Source organism: Canis lupus, chromosome 20, assembly GCF_011100685.1.
Source record: "Canis lupus familiaris isolate Mischka breed German Shepherd chromosome 20, alternate assembly UU_Cfam_GSD_1.0, whole genome shotgun sequence".
Lineage (NCBI taxonomy): Eukaryota > Metazoa > Chordata > Mammalia > Carnivora > Canidae > Canis > Canis lupus.
In genome coordinates this window covers 40,838,734-40,860,387 of record NC_049241.1, presented here as the reverse complement: position 1 = coordinate 40,860,387, position 21,654 = coordinate 40,838,734, and the positions used below count along the sequence as shown (strand labels likewise).

Genomic DNA, 21,654 nt, shown 5'->3' with positions numbered 1-21,654 from the left:
TTGGCCCCACCTACCCAAAACACTCCCATTTGGGTGGCTTAGGTGTCTCTCTCTGTCCTCCTGCCTCACCATACCCCACATTTACCCTCCTTCCAAGCAGTCAAATGGGTGTTCTTGCAAAGACGGTTCCCTCACTGAGGAATTCTGCGGCTAATCATTTCCTCTTATGGTTCTAATTTTGTGTTCTGAGAGCACCATCAAGGTGTTCGCTGAGGGGGTTGTAGAGTTCTGGATCCTAAAAGAGCATGTTTGCTGCCAGAGGCCAATTTTTAACTGTCACCTGGAGCTCTTGCATGCCTTACAAACACATGCCAGGGCTCCTTGGCCAATTGCACAGAAACTGGCCAGGGCTTCTGATACCTCCTGCCGTGGGCTTACACTTTGCTCATCATAGGTGCTGGTGCTGGGACAGATGGCACAGCACAGCCCTGCCCTCCCAAGGTTGGTGTGGGCATCACAACAGGGAACAGAGCAAGGCAAGGAGGCTGTCAAATATTCCTGCCTCAGCTTCTCAAGAAACCTGTGCTTGTCACTGGATCACACTATCTTGAGAGGAGAACCATGGTTCTCTGCTTTCAGCACTCCAGTGAGGAAGGAGTTATGACTGGAAGTCCATGTCATTGACTCTGGATGTGAAAAGAAAGAACGCCTTTGGGGTGAAGGGGAGTGACCAGGGTGTGTCACACAGTTCTACTGGGGAGAATTCTTTCAGCCCCTAGTCAGGTCCAGCAGGTGACCCTGGGTGCTTAACCTGAGAATCAAGAGTTAAGGAAGGATGTTCCCCATCATCCTCCTGTGCTTTGCTTTCGTGAGTTCCCTGGCAGATGTTCCTGCCTCAGCTTCCTGAGGACCTGTGTCCAGGGGACCCTACCCCTAGCCCTGGCCTCTTTTGTGCTTCTTGCTGCATTACAGTCTTGTTGGGAAAGTAATGGAACAGCCCTCTGCCTTCAGCATCCCGATAAGAAAGGAAAAGTCGTGACTGGAAGTCACTGTATCAATAATTCTGGATGTGTGGAAGTGTCTGATGAGGATCGTCCTGGGTGAAAAAAAGGGAACTGATGAAAACCACTTCTGATGGTGTCTGCCTGTGGGTTCCTGCCCCTCCCCCCTTTATGGTGAGAGCCTTTGTTAACATGGGAGCACACATGGAAAATGAAGTTTTTGCCAAATGGTCCCTATCTGCAAATAGTAGTGCAAATTGAACCACATGCTCCTTGAGATACTCTTTGCCCTACTCTAACGACCAAATCTCTGAGACTGAAAAATAAAGGGGATCTTGTTGGACCCACTGACAGAATGAGGAAGGGAATAGAGCTGAGCAGGGCCTGGACATGCAGGGAGGCTGGGGCTGCAGTGGGGCCTGCTTAATTTGAAGTCAGCTACGGAGGACAGGGTTTCAAACAGGGTCGAAGTGAGGTCTGGAAGGGCAGTCACCTGCAAACGGACGGCGGGGCTTAGCTCGCTGGCTTAGCTGTGGCCCAGAAGAACTAGAAATGGGAACTCAGGGAGAGACTGGAACAGAGGTCAAGGGACCCCAACAGGCCTCTTAGGGAGCATCCCCTCCTTATAGTGGAGAGGTCAAGGCAAGCAAGTGGCAAGGTCTTGAAGCCCCAGTGCCCCTTCCCGTCCTCTCCCACCACAACCCAGGATCATACAGGGCTGCTGATCACACAGCCTGTTTCCAGATGCCTGTGATTTATTTCCAAAGGTGAGCTGCAGCACACAGGAAAATACACATGGCTTTTCAGTCTGTCTTTACAGAGAAAATAGATTCCGTCATTGGCGTCCTGAGTGCCATCACCGTATCCTATGAAGCTCCAGAATTAGATGGCCTGTTTCTAAGATTCTGCTTTCAGAGCAGCAGCTTGGCCAAGACCTCTGGGGGTAGGAGCAAGGGAAAGCGACCCCCAAGGGGAGGGGGGAAGCACATGAGCAGCACTCACTGCAAAGCTAAGGCAAAGAACAGAGCTGGCGGAAGGTGCCTGCCCTTACCCCAAGGACACGGCTTGCTGAGGCCCAGGACCCAGACTAGGCAGGACAGGGATGGGGGCTCTGGCCCAGCCTGGAGCAGCAGCAGGACTCTGAGTGTGCATCTGTGTTGAGGGGAGGGGGCATGCTGAAGAGGCAACCTACCAGGAGTTGGGGGGGGGCCCTTTGGCTCACACAGGCCCTCTGCCCCAGCACAGCTCCCAGAGCGTGGTCCCCAATCTTGCACTTGGCCCCTTGTATTGGCTGTACTTCAGGTGGGGGGCCCTGCTTGGGTCCCTTTTCACCACGACCTCCCCCCGCACTATCTGTGCAAAACATTCTAAGGGCCAAGCTTCCTTATCCCCTGCACTGTGACCAGGGCTGCAGGGGAGGGAGGGAAGGCGCTAGCTGGGGTCCTCGCCCAGCACGGGGAATTCCTTGCACATCTCTCGGACAATCATGCGGTCCATCTGGCCCTGAGGTGAGGCTTCCTCTTCGGTCAGGATGCGCCTCAGCGTGGCCTGCAGATCAGGGAGCCGGTGGCGGTGCTGCAGGTAGGGCGTGGAACGGATCACGGCATGCATTAGGGAGAGGTACTCCACGCGCAGCTGTGGGAAGAGTGGGCAAGCTCAGAGACCCTAGGGAGGCACTGCCACCACCACCAGACAGCAACAGGCTGCCCCGTGGGCCAAGGGGCCCCTAGCACTGGAGATCAGGGTTGCACCCCTGGCACCCACAATATGCCTGGAACAGAATTGGCCTTCGAGAGCCACTGAGTGAGTGAGGGAATGGATCATCTCAGACACAGGCAGTCCCAGAACGCGGCCAGACCTTCGGAGCTCTGGCTCAGAGATGTGGCAACGGGAAACGGCCAGCTCCTGCCCATCTTCAATGCTGGGCTCTTACGGGGCACTGTCTGGTCAGGAGACCCCTGCTTCTCACTCCCTCCTCTTACCCTGGAAGATCTCACTCACACCCACAGCTTCAAATGATGATCCACACTTATACCTCTGGCCCTCTCTAGTGAGCTCCAGATGAGAATATCAACTGCTCACTTTTCACCTCCTGCACACCTCAAAGAGAGCTTGTCCCATATATCTACCATCAAACTCATGACCTTCCCTATCTTCCCCAAACTGAAGGCTTTCTCGTGTTTTTTTTTTTCTTACTAAAGGGCACGGTCAAAACACAGGTGTCCTGATGCACCCTTCATATCCAACACCCTCTAGGACCTGGCTGCCGCCCTCCCTTCCACATATGTGGCAGCCAGCTCCAGCATCCACCTCCCCAACCCGGCACCTTTGGCTGAAAATGCTTCAGTAGCCTCTCCAGTTGGATACCCCAGCTGCTCCTTTGCCTCGCTGAGACACCCAACCCATTAATCTGACCCCAGTGCTTCCCATTTGTCTGTCCCCTTCACTGACCCCTGTCACCATCCCTCACTTCTCTCTGTACCTGTGGTTAGAGGAGTCAATACCTTCTTTGGGCAGCATCGCCCTGTAATCCCCAACCTTGGTCAGACAACCCTGCAGTCCAACCCTGCAGCACCTGCAAATCACCTCCCAGCGTCTAAGCAGTAGTCAGCCACAAGGCTGTGTGCAGGCCTGAACTTCCTTCCCTATCACAGATGTCACACGGACGTGCAGCACTGTCCTGGACTCCCTCACTTCAGGGTGTGTGAGCTACTTGCCCACTTTCTCCCGGTTTCCAGATCTAAAGTGCCTGGACAGCTGGCCTTGTGCTTCATGGGGAAAACTAGTGACCTTTCTGAACGCTCCTGTCTTGCCCTCCCAACTTCCACATCTCACCTGTCCCCACCAGGATGAGCCGCCCTGGCCTCCGCTGTGGGGGTGTGGGGGGTATCCATCCACAGGCCCAGGCTCTCCCCCGCGCACCTGATCTCCTCGCCAGAGCAGTGGCCCCTCTCCTGAACACGTCAGCCATTTCTTGATGTTTACTGGATCATTCTCTCTGGCCCAGATATCTTCCTACCTTTAAAATACTTCCTGACACCCACATCTCCCTCCAGTGGGTGCCCCCCACCCTCACTTTTCTGCTCCCTTTATAGGAAGACTCACAGGAGTTGTCTCTGTTAATGTCTTCCAATGTCCCCCTTCACTCCCCTCCAACTTCAAATTCTCTCTTAAATGTTCCATTCGGACCCTTCACCCTCCACTGCACAGATATAGCTTGTCAGTCACCTTAGCCTCTGTGGGGCAATCCCAACAGCCAATTCATAGCCGCCGTCTTACTCAGGCTCCTAACTGTAGAGACAGCTCGTCTCCCACTTCCTCTGAGCCCTGCACTTTGGGCTCTTGGCCTCTGGGTTTTCTCCTGGGTTCCTCCCTACTTGTCCTCGCTGTGCTCACACCTGCGGTGGTGGCCCTGAAACAGGCTGCCCATCACATCTGTGCAAAGGCGATGGCACAGTTGTGTCCCTTCCATCCCAACTCTCCATCGCTCCCTGACATGCTCTGGACCTGGCTGTCTAGTGGTTATCTTCTCGATCTCAATACATCAAAACGCAACTCTATCTCCCCCCTCAGAGAGTGCCTCCCCACCTCTGCAATCACACTTCATCCGCCTGGTTGTTCAACAGAAGTCCAGGGCAAGCCCAGGGACTCATCTCTGATGCACGCAAACCTGACCTCTTCCCCCGTGGCCATGGCCTCTCATGGCCCACCCGGGCCCCCTCGACAGCTGTGGCTGCTTCCTTGAGGGTCTCCTGCCTGACCACCTGGTTTCCTCTACCCCAGCTCTGTGTAGGCAGCCTGGCCCAGATCAGCTCACCAGGGCTCCTCTGGGTCTGGGCACAACTGCCATGGATTCTGAGTGGCCCCCACATTGACCTGGCTCCAGCTGCAACCCTGTCCCCAGTCTCCGCTCAGTGTCCTGTTTCCCCTTCATTTTGTTTCAGTTTCTACACAGCTCCCAGCCCTGCCGCAGCCACCTCCAGGCACCTTGTCTCCAGGTGACAGGTCCGCGATGTGGCGCACAGTGATGTCAATGAGCGCCATCATGTCCGTGTGGTAGAAGATGGCAGCTGTGGCGGGGCTGGCGAATACATCCTGCAGGAACTTGAGGATGGAGTGTGGCGGCTGCGGCTCATGTTTGAAGATGCGCACGGGGTCGTCTAGGAGGCGGGGGAAGAGGGCTCAGGGTGGTCGTTGTGCGGGGCCTATAGCCACCACAAGGGGTCATGGGGTCACGGAGCCAAAGGACAGTGAAGTGGCACCACACAGATTCCCTCACCTCCTCTGTTCAGGAGCAACAGCAGCTTCTCAGAGAAGATCTTGACGTTGGAGTGTTTGCTAAGAGCGGTCATGATGACGTTCTGGTCAGGTGCTGAGGAAGGACATGGGTGTAGACACAGTGCACGGGCACCAAGCGAGGAGCCCCTAGTCGGTCAATCACCTCCCGCCGGGCCCTGCCCCCACCTGGCAGGTGCAAGTTGAGAGCCAGAAGCAGGTTCATGCAGAGATCCGGCAGCTGCTCTGTGGTGTCCAGGGGCAGCCCATCCTCGACGATGCTCAGCAGGAACTGGGCGAAAGGAGTGCCCAGGTGCTCTGGGCAGGGGCACACAGGATCTGAGCCCTCCCGGCCTCTGCACCCCACCCACCCGCCTGGGTTTCTGTCAGCCCCAGAATGCCCTATCCCTGTCAGCCCCAGGCAAGCGGGTCCCCAGCCCCACAGGCTCCCAGCCCGCTTACCATAGTGTGCGTAGGGCACTGCCTCTCCCATGGAGAAGACCATGGCCAGGATGAGGGCAGAGTAACAGAGTTTCTGGTGATCTGGAGGGCAAGGCAGGCGGTGAGAGCCCCCACAGACAGTGGGAACCCCCCATGTGGCAGGAAGCTCCCCCAAGCCTCACCCTGTGTGTCTGTCTGCATGTCTCGTGCCAGCTCCACAGGCAGCACAGATGACACGAGTGTGGAGATGATGGCTGCATCCAGGCTGCACATGGCACCAAAGCACTTGAGGAGCAGCAGCCGCAATGACACCCGGTGCTCCTGGCAGGAGACCCTGTGTACTCAGTGCCCAGAACCTGCCCCTCTACCTGGGTGTCCCCATGCCCCCCCGCCCCTCTGCTTCACACACACCATTTGGTAGTAGGCCACCAAAGCCAGGACAGACTCGAACTCATTTCTCTTGCACATTTTCTTGCAAACTTCAGGGTCTGCGTCAGTCTGCGGGGAGGAGGAAGCGTGACAGACTCAGTGGGAGCCACATGGCCACACGCACAGGTGAGCTGAGTACATGCCAGGGACACTCCTAAGCACTAGAGGGGGATGGTGTAGGGGGAGGGGAGAGACACCCGTGGGCCCCACCCCGCACCAGAATGTGCAGCAGCTCCTCCAGGTAGCAGCGGATGACACCCTCGTCCTCGTACAGGGCCCAGCTGCGCTGCTGGGCATCATCCTTCCGCCGAGCCAGGTCTGCAAAGATCACCTCCAGCCGCTGCTGGTCATGGCAGACCTGCCCAGAGGGCAGGGCGGTGCTCAGGTCCTGGAGGGAGAGGGTGAGGCACAACTCAGCACACTCCTTGCCCATCACCATCTTCAGGAAGCCCCTGAGGCTTGGAAGTCAACCCAGACCCTGAGGATGTCAGGGGCATGAGCTCCAAGCCAACGTCAGGCAAGGGTACCCAGCCTCGCCTCTCAGAGCTGCCCCTAGTTTGTGTCCTCCCAGAACCTGTGAGGGGACCAGCCCCTGGTTCTCTTTCTTCCTCCCCTCTGCCCCGCCTTGGGCTCCCACTAAAGACCTGCTCCCATGGCCCACCTCAACACCAAAGCTCCCAAGGGCACTAGCCCAGGTCTACACTGCCTCTGCGAGTGACTCCTCTGCCCTAGGCCTGATAACCTGCTGGGACTAGATCCTGCCCACTAGATCTGTGGTGCCTTCCAAGTACCTGCCTCTCATCCCAGACCTGTATAAACATCTTCCATATGGAAGGCTACCGACCGTCACTGCCTGAATGTGACTGAGATGCTACTCTCTGAATCCACCACACCACATGGCGTCGGGCCTTGTCATCTTGCCACATCCTGTCTCCCGAGTGCTCCCAGGCTGACAGCACCTGTCCCGCCCGGCACAGACAAGCCTGGGGACTTGCTGCACCCATCCCCACGCCCCCACTGCAGCTGCCGGGTCCTAGGGCCCTAAGGAAGGACCTTGGGCCCATCTGGTCCCCATCTGGAGATGGTTCACTGCCCTCCAATCCTGCTTCCTGACCAGCGCCTCAGCCCTGGCAAAGGATCCCACCCATCTGTGATGCCCACGCACCTGACTCACACCTGAGTCAACACTGAGGTCTCTGCCACAGCTCTTGAAGCACCCACTCCTCTCCACTGTCAAGGCCAGCACGGCACTGTGCTCTCTCACACCCTGTGTCCACTCCTCCCCTGCAGCCAGAGAGGACTCCCGGCTACTCACATCTGGTCTCATCTGTCACAAGCCCCAAGCCTCACCTCCTCCCACCCCACCTGTTCCCTCACTCCCGGCCCTACTGCCATGCTGGCCTTGAACCACTTCTCCTGCGAGCTACGCTTGGTCCTGCCTTCCGGCCCCTGTCTAGCTAAGCATCTGCCCAGAATGCTCTTCCACCCTTTCTCCTTCAGGGATCAGCTCAAAGGTCCCTAGGCACCCAGCACAATGAAGGCCAAGCAAGAGCTCAACAGGCACCTGTCAAGTTAAGGCTGAACACAAGTGTGAGGGTGGGAACGGGGCAGGGAAGGCAGGGTGGCCCCAGGAGGGGGAGGCCTCTGGCCCTGCCACCCACCCTCACCTTGCCCTCTACCAGCGAGAGGAGGACCTGCTCCATGACAGGCGAGCTGGCCGGCACAGAGGCCTGGATGTGACCCACCACGACGCCAATGGCCACACGGCATAGCTCGTGGCTCAGGCCGGTGTTTCTCCGCACAAGCTCCATCAGCTCTGCCCCGATGGTCCTGGGCACGGCAGGCTCAGCCACCACCTTCTCGTCTGTGGTCCCCAGGCTCAGAGCACCCAGGGCCTCCAGCTCATCAGGGGCTGAGGTGGTATCGACTGCTACCTCCTCTGCAGGGGGCTCAGGGGCCGGCACCTTGGAGGGAGGGGGCTGAGCATGGGACACAGTGGTATGGGTGCCTCGGCGGGGCACGGGTGGGGGCGTGGGTGAGCAGCTGGGGCCCAGCTCAGACGAGCTAGAGCCGGTACAGAGCGTGTCAAGGGAGGTGCTGCTGACTGAGGAGCCGCTGGACACAGAACTGCCCCCGGAGGGTGTGGTGTTGCGGCCGCCTGTGGGCAGAGAGTGGATGCTGTGCTGGGACAGCCCCCTGGGCCCTTACCCCTCCAGGCCCTGAGCCCCACCCCCCCAGCCCAGAGCCCCCAACTTCCTGACACAAGCAGGGCAACCATTCCAAGCACAGGGTGTCCCACTAACTGCCCCAACCCTGCCTTCTCACCACTTCCCAGGGCCATCAGGGCCTCTCGGTCTCGGCGCTTCACGGGCGGGGGCGGCGTGGCGGGAGCTGCTCGGCGAGGCTGTGGCGGGATCTGGGAGGACAGAAGTGGGATCTGGGAGGACGGGCTGCCACACCTGGGGAACCGGCCTGACTAGGGCCCTGGGCTCTTGGCATGGGCGGGGCCATGGCTCTGTCTGCATCACTGACCCAAGTGACTTCTGGCACCTCTGGACCAAGCCTAAAGCTCCACTCACCTCCCTTCCCTGGGATATCCTCACCACATACCTGGTAGAGGCCTCCATCGGCCCCAAGATACTCCGAACTGGGCAGGCTGTGCTGCCGCTCGAACCCAGCTCGACACATCCCATTGGGTTGTCTGGCGGCAGCAGCGTCCAAATGGTGATCACTGGTGGACGGGGTCATAGCTGCAGGACTGGAGGCTGAGGGGCCTCTGCGAGACAGGGTCTCTTTCCGGTGGTGGATCAGCTTTCTGATGGAGGGACGGGGAGATTACTGGGTGAGTTACCTTAAAACTCCTGAAGTCCTTACATGCTGCCTGCTTGCAGGATGCCCCTCACAGCCCAGGCTCCTCCCCCCTCCCTCCCGCTCCACCCCACTCTGCACTACCCTCTGACTCTACCCTCCAGACATCCCCAGTACTCACTGAAGGACCCCCACCCGACTATGCACACAGGGATGAGGAGGGGGAGGGCGCCCTCCCCCTCCCCCACTCACTGGAGGACTCCACGCTGCTTCCAGGCTGTACTTGCCACCATCCCGCATGGCTGCATTGTGCACAGCCTCAATGGCCCGGTCAATCGCTTGGAGGACATCCTGCTCCAGGCCCTGGGCAGGGGCAAGGATGGGCAGTTAGATCTGGGGGCCTAGTGAGGGTGAACCCACATCTAGCCCAGGATGGAACCCAGGGCAGGCCAAGGAACATTACAGCTAAGGCCTGGAATGCGAGACATGAGCACAAAAAGCTGAACTAGAATATGAAGGTTCTCAAATTGTGTCACTCAGGGAGCTGGGGTGCGGGGTGGCCCCATGCTGCTGCTTTACATATTAGGGCCCCAGTCAGGCCCCACAGTGAGGCTCTCTGAGAATCAGGGATCTAGAACAAAAACAAGCCCAGGGACCCTTAGCTTGAGACCAGGAGTACATACCTAGTCTATTCCCAGGCTTGGCTCAGGGCCCAGGCTGAAATGCCAAGCAGGGAGCCTCTAGTGTCTGGAACCCTTAACAAATCACTCTGGATCTTGTGTATCCTTCTCAAAACCAAGGTCACACTCCAGAATAGCCCTGTCCTCGTAGAGCCTTCTGCAGATCCTGGGGGCCTGACGGACCAGCTGAGGATGGGCCAAGGGGATCCCCTCTTTCCACCCCTGCTTCTAGCTCTCATAACCCCTAGCTGTTCCAGAATTGCCCTGGGAAGCAGCAGTTCTGTGTTTGTGGTATGGATGGACATAAGAGAGGGGCCTGGCCCCTGCCCCAGATTCTGTACTGCCAGACCCAGCAACTCAGGAGTCTAATCCCCCCAGCCAGCCTGGCACAGTGTGCAGAGCAGAGGGTGGCAGCTGGGCAACCATCCACCTCCACCCCTCCCCTGTCCACGATGGGCCATAGGGCTACATGGTAGTCTCAGAACTGAGGTGACGTCACTTCAAGCGGGGTCTAAGAGGCTTTCTGATGGGGCCAGACAGATGGATACAGAGGTCAGCAAAGCCCTCCAGGTAGCATGGGGTATGCTACAGGCAGACAGCAAGCAGAAAGCGGGACAGAAAAAGAAACACCTATCCATAGAAAACAGGAAAGGGGGGGAGAGGGAGGGAGGGATAGAGGGAAGGAGGGAAAGGAAGAGACAGGCAGAGGGAGACAACGCAGAAAGAAATTGAGAGCTGGAGACAGAGAAAGGCAGAGAGTTGGAATGGCAGACAGAGACAGAGTTAGGGAGACAAAGACAGGGAGATATGCAGAAAGAGACTAGGAGGGGGAGGGCAGCCTCTTGGCCCTCACTGAACACCAAGCCCCAGGGGACCCTGGAGAGGAGCCTCATGGTCCCTTGAAGAAGAGTGTTCCAATAGGCCCCCAACTCCAGGGAGGCTGGGTCTGACACGCTCACTCCAGAGCCAGCAGCCCTGTGTCCAGGGCCCCAGTCACACACCCCAGGCACTCCTAGATGGGAGCAAACTGAGGGTCCTGGCCCTAGGGCGCATCCTCTCTGGTAAGACCAGATGACATCTCCAAATTTATCCTGTTATTTCTGTCCTGAACTGGGCTGGGACAGGATGTTTCTTAAGGACTAGGGACTAGGATGGGGCGGGGGTGTCTGGCACAGGCCAGGCCTGGAGGCTCCAGGCCCTCCTTTCCCCTGAGGTCAGAATAGACACCGGCTGGAGACACTGCACCCCAGCCCCCACAGCAGGACTATTCTTGGGGAAACAGGAACTGGAGATGCAGCCTCCACTGGAAGGAAACAGGGCGACAGCCCAGGGGAAGCCATGAAGAGGCCTCACTTCCTCACAACAGGAGCGCCCCCCACCCCAGGCTGGGGACAAGGAGGGATGGAACTTTTCACTTTTAGAGAGAATTAGTCTGGAAAGTCAGGGCTGGAGGCTTGTGATGGGGAGTTTGGGGAGAGTAGTGACAGGCAGTGTCAACAGGGGCTGAGATCTTTGGTTCCAAGAGGGTGGCGGGGTGGCAGTCTAAAGATGAGCTTAGGGGGTGGCTGAGTACAGGAGAGTCAAAGACACTGAGGTCTGGAGGTTCAGTGGATTATCAATGACACTAGGGTCTCAGTGGAGGAGTAGGGACAGAGAGGATGGTCGGGGAAACAGGTGGTCTCAGTGGTGGAGGCAGTGGCTCCAGCTGGGGGTCTGAAGGTGGGAGGCAAGAGTGTGGGATCCCGGGGATCCAGGAAAAGGGCCGATTATGGGCCTAGGGTCTCAGGGATCTGGGAAACTGATCAGAATTCGGTGGTGCTGGAATCTCAGAACCGAGTCTTGAATTCCACTCAGATGAGGATTCAGATATTGAGTCTCAATGGGTCTGGGATCCCGAGGAGTCTCAGTCCCAGAGTTAGGCTTGCTGGTCTGGAGTCCTCAGAGTTGGCTGTCAAGGGCCTGGCCTTTCGTGGGGGTGCGGGCTCTTGGGGTTCCAGTCCTCATGAGTCTGGGGTCTCAGGGTCAGGTGCTCAAACCCCCTATCTGCGGGAGGTCCCGGCGGGCTTGGGGCTCTCCGGGGTCGGTACCGAGAGCCTACAAAGGGGCCCAGTCTAGGGACCGCGGAGGCCCGGCCGAGGAGGGGCACACTCACCTGCAGGCGGCGCAGGTAGGCGGGAGGCACGTAGCCCGTCTCGCCACTGCGCGCCCGCGCCGCCAGCCACCAGTGCGCGCTGCTGCGCTCCAGCACCAGGAAGGTCTCGCCCGCCGCGAACGCCAGCGCGTTGGGCTCCGCCGAGCGGAACGCGTAGAGCGCACGATACATGGGGCCGGGCCGGGCCGCGCCGGGGCAGTGGAGGCGGCGGGGGCTGCGGAACCAGGACGCCAGGCCCGGAGCACCGAGATCGCCCCGCCCCGCCCCGCCCCGTGACACATGACGCGTGCGCGCACCCGCCCTCCCGCCGCAGCCCCGCCTCGGGAGAGGGGCGGCCCCCGCGCGGATCGCGGCGCCCCCTGGCGGCCCCGAGCGGGGTGGTGCGGCCCCGAGCGGCTCCAGTCTGCGGTGAGTCGGGTCCGGCCCCCCAGACTCCGAGCCTCGCAGCCTCTCTCGCCCGCCCCAGCTCCTCCCGCCTGGCCCTCCACCCCAGCCCAGGTGCTGCGGCCCGTCCTACCTCCCGAAGGAGCGCACCGCCCGCAGCCCACAGGCAGCGCCTGTGTCCTGCGCTCTAGTCCCCAGCGTGCCGGGCGCGCTGGGGGAGTGGATCCTGACCTACTAAGCAGCGGCGTAGTCCCATTGTTGCATCTCGCTGATCCAACACTGGGAGGCGCCCGCGGGGACCGGTCTCCTTGGTGTCTGCAGGCTTCAGGACCCCTCTCCTCCGAGTCCCTACTCCAGCCACAGGCACGAAACCAGGTCGGCAGTTCCCATCCGCCAGTCCTTGCTGCCCACTCACCTACTCTCTCCGCTAGCTTCTCTCTACTCCTCTATTGTGGGTCTTCCATAGGGTTTCCTCTGCCAGGGACTCATTTCCCTTCCTCACAACCTAAGGTTATCACACAATTTCAGTCGCTGTCACATTGCCCTTGTTGTCTTTATAGGTCAACTTCAAATTATCGGACTTCTGATGCTCCCTTCTGAGCAGACAAGAGAGCTGCTGAGGGTGGGGAGGGGGGTGCTCTGTGGCCTCAAGAACTTACTTATCCCTGCACCCCTTTCCAGTCAGCCCTGACCTGTCCTTGATGTCTTGAGAGGGAGGGACCCAGGGGAGCGGCCCTAAGGGTCCTGGGGGCCTCCTATTCCTGTCCAGGGACTGGTCCTGCCACATTCACCACTAGAAGCCTGGGCCCAGGGTGCAGGGACTGTGGGCACAAACCGTTGGCATTTGTGGATATAGTGCACATAGGCATAGTGGGCCTTGGAGGAGGTGCTGGGAGTTTTGGGGAGGTGTGGGGCTGTTAGAACTGGACATCAGGACCCTACCTTGGCTTCTCCCAGGTGTCTGGTTCTGCAGTTCAAGACCTCCTGCCACACCTCCCAGGGCCCTCCTAGCAAAGAAGTAGCTCTTAGGGGCTGCTTTGCCTGGGGCTGTGTGGATGAGACTGGCATAGCTGTGGGTAGCAGCGGTGACATGTGGTATGGCTAAGAGGACCACACTGCCCAGAACACTTTCTCACTGGGACTCCCCACCTCCTAGGACCTTTTGCCATGGAGCCCATAGTTGCCAACAGACCAGAGCCTGACAGCTACTTGAGGCCCCAGTTTGGCTCTAGCACGTCTGACATCACAGTGACCAACCAATTAGCTGCTGCCAGTGGTGCAGGAGCTGGATTCAAGGTCTGACACACATGCTGCCCAACTTTGTCTTAGGCTGCATGGAGGGCAGGGAAAGACATGTATCAAGAGTCAAGTAGTTCTTTGCTTAGGGAGTGCTGGACACTAAGCCGATACTAACCCCAAAGAGACCCAAGGACCGAGCCAAGAAGCTGTGGGGACTTTAGGGTCTGTGAGGTGGGGGCAGTGGCAAGGCGAATATTCCAGGACTAGGGTGGAGGAGACAGCATGTGTGAAACTTCTGAGGGTTGGGAAAGGGGCTGGCTGACTGCCCCTAGTAAGAACAACAGCAGCACTGTGTACAATTAACAAAAAGATTTGTATTAGAACATTTACACTCAGGGAAGAAAGAGGTATCTGCATCATCAAATGTGGAATGTTGAAGAAATAGTTAAAATAAATAAAAGACTCCAAACGCGGTTGGGGCTGGCTCAGGCTGGGACTCACAGAGGCCTCTGCACATCAGCTCCAGGCTGCAGGGGCCAACGGCCTGGCCATACTGGCCTTCTCCCCGACGCAGCACAGCTGTGCCTGGGACACAGAGAGTCTCTCGGGTGCTGGTGCAGCCAGCAAGCTCACTCCCCACTTTCCTCACTGATCTCTGTGACAATGTCTATCAGGCTCTGGAGCCCAAAGATATAGCCAGCATCCTGGCCCTCGTGTACCACGCTGTCCTCGCCATACAGCCTGCAGGTGGTATGTGCAAAGTCGATCATGCGCACGTCCACTGAGCTGGTGCCGATGGGCTTGTAGGCATAGGCACCAGCAGATTCGTCAGCTGACTCCTCTGACAGGTCCTCCAAGTCCTCAGCATCTGAGTCCAGGGCCACCTCAGGCCATTCCTTGCCATCATAGATGACCAGCAGGGAGCTTGAGTAGAAGCGGTAGGACTCCTGTCGCTCCAAAACGGCTTTGAGCTCAGCCAGCTTCTTCAGCACAGGGCCTAGGAGCTCACGTCGCAGGTACCGACCATTGTGGAAAAACTGGAAAAGTGCCTCCTTGAAGCCCTGCACAGATAGCTTCCGTCCATGGTACTTGTTCATGAACATTAGCTGCCCGCTGCCTGCTTGGTACACCTGTGGGAAGGAGACCAGCAGGTTAGGTACCGACAGCTATCTCAAAGCCTGAACCCTGGCCAAGAGCAATACAACAGCCCTGGATCAGACACCTGTCACACAAGACGCAATCCTCTGATCAAAACACGTTCAGGGAGATCCCTGGATGGCTCAGCAGTTTGGTGCTTGCCTTCGGCCCAGGGCGTGGTCCTGGAGTCCTGGGATCGAGTCCCACATCAGGCTCCCTGCAGGGAGCCTGCTTCTCTCTCTGCCTTTGTCTCTCTCTGTGTCTATCATGAATAAATAAATAAAATCTTAAAAAAAACAAAACAAAACAAAACAAAAAACACCCATTCAGGATGCAGCCCTCTGATCTAGTTCTGTCCCCAGGCCCTTGCTTGGTGTATGGATTAGTGGAGAGAGCCTAACCTTCTTGCCTTTATTCCTGCTCCTGTACAGAGGCTCTGCACTCAAACAGGACAGCCCCAGAGGGTTCATCCAGGCATGCATTCTTTTTATCAGAAAGCGACAGACTTGCTCAGCCACGCTGGAATCTTGAGAAAACAGGACTATATGCCAGGGTTCAGGAGTGGCAGCTACTGAATACCCTAACCCACCCACGCTATGCACCAGCATTCCATTCCCCTCACCTGCATGCCACACACACGGACACCAATGACTGCAGATGTGCTCTGCTGGCACTTGCGGATCTGGTTGGCTGCCTTCTCCTCTGAAGCATCATCACCATGCTGGCGGGTACCCATCTTGAGGTCCAGGACACAAGGCACCTCATAGCGGGAAGTCAGGTTTTCCAGTAAGATGAATTCTGAGTGGTTAAGGACAGTCCTCGCTCTAAAAAGAAAGTGCTGCTACATGGGGCCTTGGCACTCCCAGGGCACAATGCCTGCACACAGTACCTCAAAGAAGCCTGAGTCCACAGAGGGCCCCCTCAGTCCTGCTATCCCCCCACATAGGGAGCCCAAGGCTAAAAGGCACATTTAATTCTTGTCCAGGAACTGGCTGGTTCTAGGTTTGACACAGGCCTGGGTTCCCCCAGCCTGGAAGACACAGACACAGACACAGACACACACACACACACACACACACACACACACACACACTTCCTGAACTTATTAGCAAGACGTGGGAAGAGGGTTCCACACCAGATTGTCCTAAGTTATAAACAGACACCAAATAAGTAAATCCTGTAGCCTTATATGTGAACTGGAAATATCTGTACGAACTCATGAAAAATTTTCTCATTAAAATAAATGTGTATTTCCCTGTTGTGTGGCACCAAAAACGGCTAGAAACAATGACAAGATAGATGTATAAGCACCCCTAGCACCCAGACCAGTTTTCCTGGGGCAGGGATTGGTGAGCATGCCCCTCCCTAGCCCGGCCTCCGAGGTCCCTAAACTGGGCCCCATTGTAGGCTCTCGGTACCAACCCCAGAGAGCCCCAGGCCTGCTGGGACCTCCAACAGATAGGTAGTTTGAGCATCTGACCCTGAGACCCCAGACTCATGAGGACTAGAACCCCAAGAGCCCGCACCCCCAAGAAAGGGTAGGCCCTTGAGAGCCAACTCTGAGGACTCCAGACCTGTAAGCCTAACTCTGGGATTGAGACTCCCTGGGATTCCAGACCCATTGAGACTCAGTATCTGAAGTCTCATCTGAGTGGAATTCAAGACTCGGTTCTAAGACTCCAGCACCACCAAATTCTGATCAGTTTCCCAGAGCCCTGAGACCCCCCCAGACCCATAAATGGCCCTTTCCCTGGATCCCTACTTGTTGTATGACCTGTAAACTAGAAATCATTCTTAAATTTTTAGATCAAAAAACATAGAATACTTCATGACATACACAAATTAAAGGATATGCAAATCTTGGTGATACAGTCATGCTCATTCATAAATTTAATTATCTATAGCTACTTTCATGCCACAATGGCAGAGCTATGACAGACTGATTGTACAGCCTGCAAAGCCTCATGTTTAGGTTACTATTTGGCCCCCTACTGAAAATGTTTTAACTCCTGCCTTAGAGGAATGAGGAACTCACATCTGGAACAGAAAACATACATGACCTTGGGACCATCTTTTCATACCAGAAAGTAAGGCAGCCATCACAGACTACCGTGATTGTGTCAGAAGGGCTCAATAGCCTATTTTAAAAGACCAAACATGGGAGAATTTGCACATCAGTAAAGATAAAAACTACAAATGGAATAAACCATATCAAGTATGTTTAAATTCACAGATTTAGGGATCCCTGGGTGGCGCAGCAGTTTGGCGCCTGCCTTTGGCCCAGGGCGTGATCCTGGAGACCCGGGATCGAATCCCACGTCGGGCTCCCGGTGCATGGAGCCTGCTTCTCCTTCTGCCTATGTCTCTGCCTCTCTCTCTCTCTCTCTCTGTGTGTGTGACTGTCATAAATAAATAAAAATTAAAAAATAAATAAATAAATTCACAGATTTATAGTGATGTTGAAAAACTCACTAGTCATCTTTGGAGGATGGTGAAAAACCCACCCATTATTCCAAATATTTAGTAAATAAAGGAAAAAGAAACATTTAATTTGCCTTTCCTATAACAACCATACCTCAGCAAAAGCATACAGTTGATGAGGAAAAGTTTATGGATTCCAGCTAAGAAGGAATGACAAAACTAGAAAATCACCTAGTGGGAAAAGGGATCTAAGACGATATCAATACAGGAGGAAAAAGACAAAATAGTGTACTTGCTAACAGCCAATACTATCTCAGAGGGATTCTTACCCCCACCCCAAAAGTAAACCTGCATCTGATCAAGCCTGGAGATCAAATTAGCAACTTAATGGAAACAGAGGAAAAAGAGTAACACAAGAATGTAATCAGTAAAATCCAGATGGTGTGAAACTTTAGAAGACCTAGTTTCTTTCTTTTTTTAAAGATTTATTTATTTGAGGGAGGAGGGGCAGAGGGAGAGTCTTAAGCAGGCTGTCCGCTGAGCATGGAGGCCAACTTGGGGCTCAATCTCACAACCCTGAGATCAGGACCTAAGCTGAAATCAAGTGTCAGCCACTTAACTGACTATACCACCCAGGCACGCCAAGACCTAGTTTCTTTGACAAGAAATTTCCAAGAAGAAAAATGGAAAGGGTATTTTAAAAGCTTTAAACACAGGATGCCTGGGTAACTTAGTGGCTGAGTATCTGCCTTAGGCTCAGGGTGTGATCCTGAGGTCCCGGGATTGAGTCCCTCATCAGGCTCCCCACAGGGATTCTGATTCTCCCTCTGCTTATGTCTCTGCCTCAATAAAATCTTAAAAAGAGAGAGATTTAAACATTTTGACCAAATGCAAACATTTGACCAATTCAAACCTCACTTGGACAATCCATCAGTATAAATATATTTATGAGACAACTAGGGAAATGGGGACACAAGCTAGATACTTGATAATGAGGAATTACTGTCTACTTTTGAGGAGCAATAATGGTAATAACACCTTAAAATACCCTTCTCATAGAAATGCATGCTGAGGTGTGTGCAGGTGAGACACTTCAGAAAGAGCTCGGCTGGGAGTGCTGGGTTTAAGAAGACTGTCATGGCATGAGATGGACATAAGTGGATTAACTGCTAAACCTGGGTCACTGGTACTTATAAGTTCAAAGTATTATACTATGTCTAACATGTTTAAGATTAAAAAAATAATCAGTGAAACATAGCTTAATGGGTTAGAAGGGGGAAAAAAAGAGGGCAGCCCCCGTGGCTCAGCGGTTTAGCGCCACCTTCAGCCCAGGTCACGATCCTGGAGACCTGGGATCGAGTCCCATGTAGGGCTTCCTGCATGGAGCCTGTTTCTCCCTCTGCCTGTGTGTCTGCCTCTCTCTGTATGTGTCTCTCATGAATAAATAAAATGAGAAGAAAGAAAGAAAAGAAAAGAAGAAAAAGAAAAAGAAAAAGAAAAAGAAAAAGAAGAAAAGCCCCTGTGCCATTCTTCACATACCAGTCTGGTGAACCAGGATTGAAAGATCAGCACCCACCAGCCACCCCACCCATGGCAAGTAAGCAGTCTGGGGACTTCAGAAAACACAGACCAGCCCCTTGTACTCTAGGCTAAAGCCTCCCTGATGCAGGTTGATCCCCGCAAGAGGTGCCCCTCACCTGCCTCCCTACCACCTGTATTCCCAGACCAGCCCCTGTTCCTGCGGGAACGGAGCTCTGCTTGCGGTTACTATACAGGGTATCCTGACACAACCATGACTAGAAAACAAACCCAGCTTCTTTGAGATCTTAGGGTCTCACCTGCCCTCTCCCTCTCCCCAAAGCAGAGACACTTTGTGAACAAAGGATACTGTACTGGTTCCGATGCTTTGCATTCTCCTTCATTCTCTGTAACTGCTGCTGGTGACATTTCATGCTCCATGGGTTAGAGTGTTTAAGCTGGGAACTGATATTCCCCTTTTTCTCTACACTGTAGTACAAGACTTCAGATTTTTTTAACCACTCGAACTCTTCTTCTAATTTGTGGCTGTAAGGAGACAAGAAGCCAATAAATCACAACGTTTTATCAAAATTCAGGGCCAAAGAGGCACAAAAGATCTTTTGGAGTGATGGATAGTTTAAGGTCTTGATGTGGTGAGGGTTTCAGTGTATACATTAAACACTTCAAATGGATACATTTTATACAAGTGTATTATACCTCAAGAAAGCTGATTTTTAAAAAATTGAGGGGCCAGCTCACTTTTTTCTACCGTTAGGAAAGCCTCAGATGCGAGAACACCCTGTCTCCCCCTGCACCTCCAATCCACCACCCCCATCTTATCCCCACCCCCTGCCCCAAGCTGCAGGCTTTACTGCCCTCTTCTAGGTGGTACCATTCCCTGGCTTCTAATACCTGCAGGTTCCCGGATTCTAAATGCTGGAAACTAGGAAAAGCTGAATTGAAATCCCATGGGAATAAGCCAACCTGCTTAGCTGCATTATATATACTTCAATCTATATATATTATTTATATATTTACAAGCTCTGACAAGGAACGGCACTTGGAAGGCTCTGTATAGCCGGATCCCACATTTCAGGGATGCCCAACTGATCATTTTGTCTTCCACTACCAGTGAGGAACCTGAGGTGATGGGATGGCTCCTCGCTGGGCCTGGCACAGGGCAGCTGCAGCAGCAGTGAGTGACTACAACTCTGCTTATCCACAGTGGCATAATTTAACCCAGAGTCTTTTTTTTTAATTCCTTATATGTTTAGACTTTATTTCAAAATAAATTAACTAGCAGGTTATATATCCTAACAAAAGGCTAATAACAGGGGCAGCCCCGGTAGCGCAGCGGTTTAGCGCCGCCTGCAGCCCAGAGCATGATCCTGGAGACCCTGGATCAAGTCCCACGTCAGGCTCTCTGCATGGAGCCTGCTTCTCCCTCTGCCTGTGTCTCTGCCTCTCTCTCTCTCTCTCTGCATCTCTACGAGTAAATGAAATCTTAAAAAAAAAAAAAGGCTAATAACATTTATAAGGCAGAATAAACAACAAATCAGATGACTTCATTATGTCTTTTTTTAAAAAGATTTATTTGAGAGAGAGAGTGAATGAGAAGAGAGCGAGAGAGCGAGATGAGGGGCAGAGGGAGAAGCAGACTCCCCACTGAGCAGGAAGCCTGATGCAGGGGTAGATCCTGGGACTCTGAGACCACAACCCAAGCCAAAGGCAGACACCCAGCCAACTAAGCCATCCAGGAGTCCCTGGTTTGTTTTTGTTTCTGACACAGAGAAGGGGAAGAAGGAGAGAGAGAGAGAAAGAGAGAGAGAATCCTAAGCAGACTCCATGCATAGTGTGGAGATCCACATAGGGCTCTAACACATGATCCTGAGGATCACGACCTGAGCCAAAATCAAGAGTTGGACACTTAACCAACTGAGCCACCTAGGCATTCCATGTCTACATTTATATAGTGGATTTGGGTAATATGGTGTAAATCTGATTCATTTTAAGTCTGTACTTTCCTTTGTTTATTATAACTTCCCTTTAAAAATCAATTCCTAGGGGCACCTGGGTAGCTCAGTCAGTTAAGCATCTGACTCTCCATCTTAGTTCAGGTCTTGACCTCAGGGTCATGAATTCAAGCCCTACACTGGACTCCATGCTGGGTATGGAGCATACTTAAAAAATAAAAAAATCAATTCCTAGATTTAGGATATATTTTCAAAGGCCAAAGTGGTAAAATTCCACTTCAAAAAATTTTTTTATTTTTATTTATTTATTTTTTTAAATATTTTATTTATTCATGAGAGACACAGAGAGAGAGAGAGAGAGAGAGAGAGAGAGAGAGAGGCAGAGACACAGGCAGAGGGAGAAGCAGGCTCCATGCAGGGAGCCCGATGTGGGACTCAATCCCGGGGCTCCAGGATCACACCTGGGCCAAAGGCAGGCATCAAACCGCTGAGCCACTCAGGGATCCCCCTCCCTCCAAAAATCTTTAAAGGTACATTTTTAAAGGGGGGCCTGGGTGGCTCAGTTGGTACTTTTCCGCTCAGGTCATGACCCTGGGGTCCTGGGATCAAGCCCCATGTCATCAGGCTCCTTGCCCCTTGGGCAGTCTACTTCTCCCTCTCCCTCTGCCCATCCCCCAAACTTGTGCTTTCTCTCGGATAAATAAATAAAATCTTTTAAAGGGTATCCCAGGTGGCTCAGCAGTTTAGTGCCACCTTCAGCCCAGGGCATGATCCTGGGCATGATCCTGGAGACCGGGGATCGAGTTCCACGTCAGGCTCTCTGTATGGAGCCTGCTTCTCCCTCTGCCTGTGTCTCTGCCTCTTTGTCTCTCATGAATAAACAAATAAAAATCTTAAAAAAAAAAAAAAGTACACTTTTATGTAGCTTTCTCTAAATTTGGTAAAAGTCACTTTTGTTTTAGAAAGTACACAAAACTCTTTTCATATATGCCCAAACTATAATTGAAAAATCACGTGATTATCTTAATTGTAAAATAAAAAAGAAATGTGACTGTAAAATACAAAAGAAATGTGACATGTATTTCTGAGATGCCTGGCTGGCTGAGTCGGTTAAGTGTCCAACTCTTGGTTTTGACTCAAGTCATGATCTTAGGGTCATGAGCTGGGAGCTCCACATAGGGCTCTATGCTCCACAGGGAGTCTGAGTATCTTCTCACTCTCTCCCCCTCTGCCCCTCCCTGCTGCATGCTCATGTG

At 54.1% G+C, this 21,654-nt stretch overlaps 2 protein-coding genes across 10 annotated transcripts in view; both read right to left on the bottom strand.

Moving 5' to 3' along the window:
- Positions 1-1,678: 1,678 nt before the first annotated feature.
- NCKIPSD (NCK interacting protein with SH3 domain) lies at positions 1,679-11,959 on the bottom strand. Its single transcript, XM_038566514.1, is given in 14 exon segments — positions 1,679-2,576; positions 4,929-5,101; positions 5,221-5,313; positions 5,406-5,534; positions 5,679-5,759; positions 5,840-5,978; positions 6,069-6,155; positions 6,304-6,474; positions 7,754-8,244; positions 8,412-8,502; positions 8,697-8,901; positions 9,147-9,163; positions 9,165-9,257; positions 11,727-11,959. Coding segments are annotated over 14 exon segments (2,145 nt in total). The 5' UTR covers positions 11,898-11,959; the 3' UTR covers positions 1,679-2,372.
- Positions 11,960-13,703: 1,744 nt separating this feature from the next.
- IP6K2 (inositol hexakisphosphate kinase 2) overlaps positions 13,704-21,654 on the bottom strand; it is a 34,607-nt gene continuing 26,656 nt past the window's right edge. For all 9 annotated transcript variants that reach the window (XM_038566515.1, XM_038566520.1, XM_038566516.1 and 6 more), the window contains 3 exons: positions 18,796-18,971; positions 15,109-15,284; positions 13,704-14,479 (listed from right to left, as the gene is read on the bottom strand). In XM_038566515.1, the coding sequence (XP_038422443.1) occupies positions 13,979-14,479; positions 15,109-15,284; positions 18,796-18,971 (853 nt within the window). In that variant the 3' untranslated portion in view covers positions 13,704-13,978. The remainder of the gene's footprint in view (positions 14,480-15,108; positions 15,285-18,795; positions 18,972-21,654) is intronic.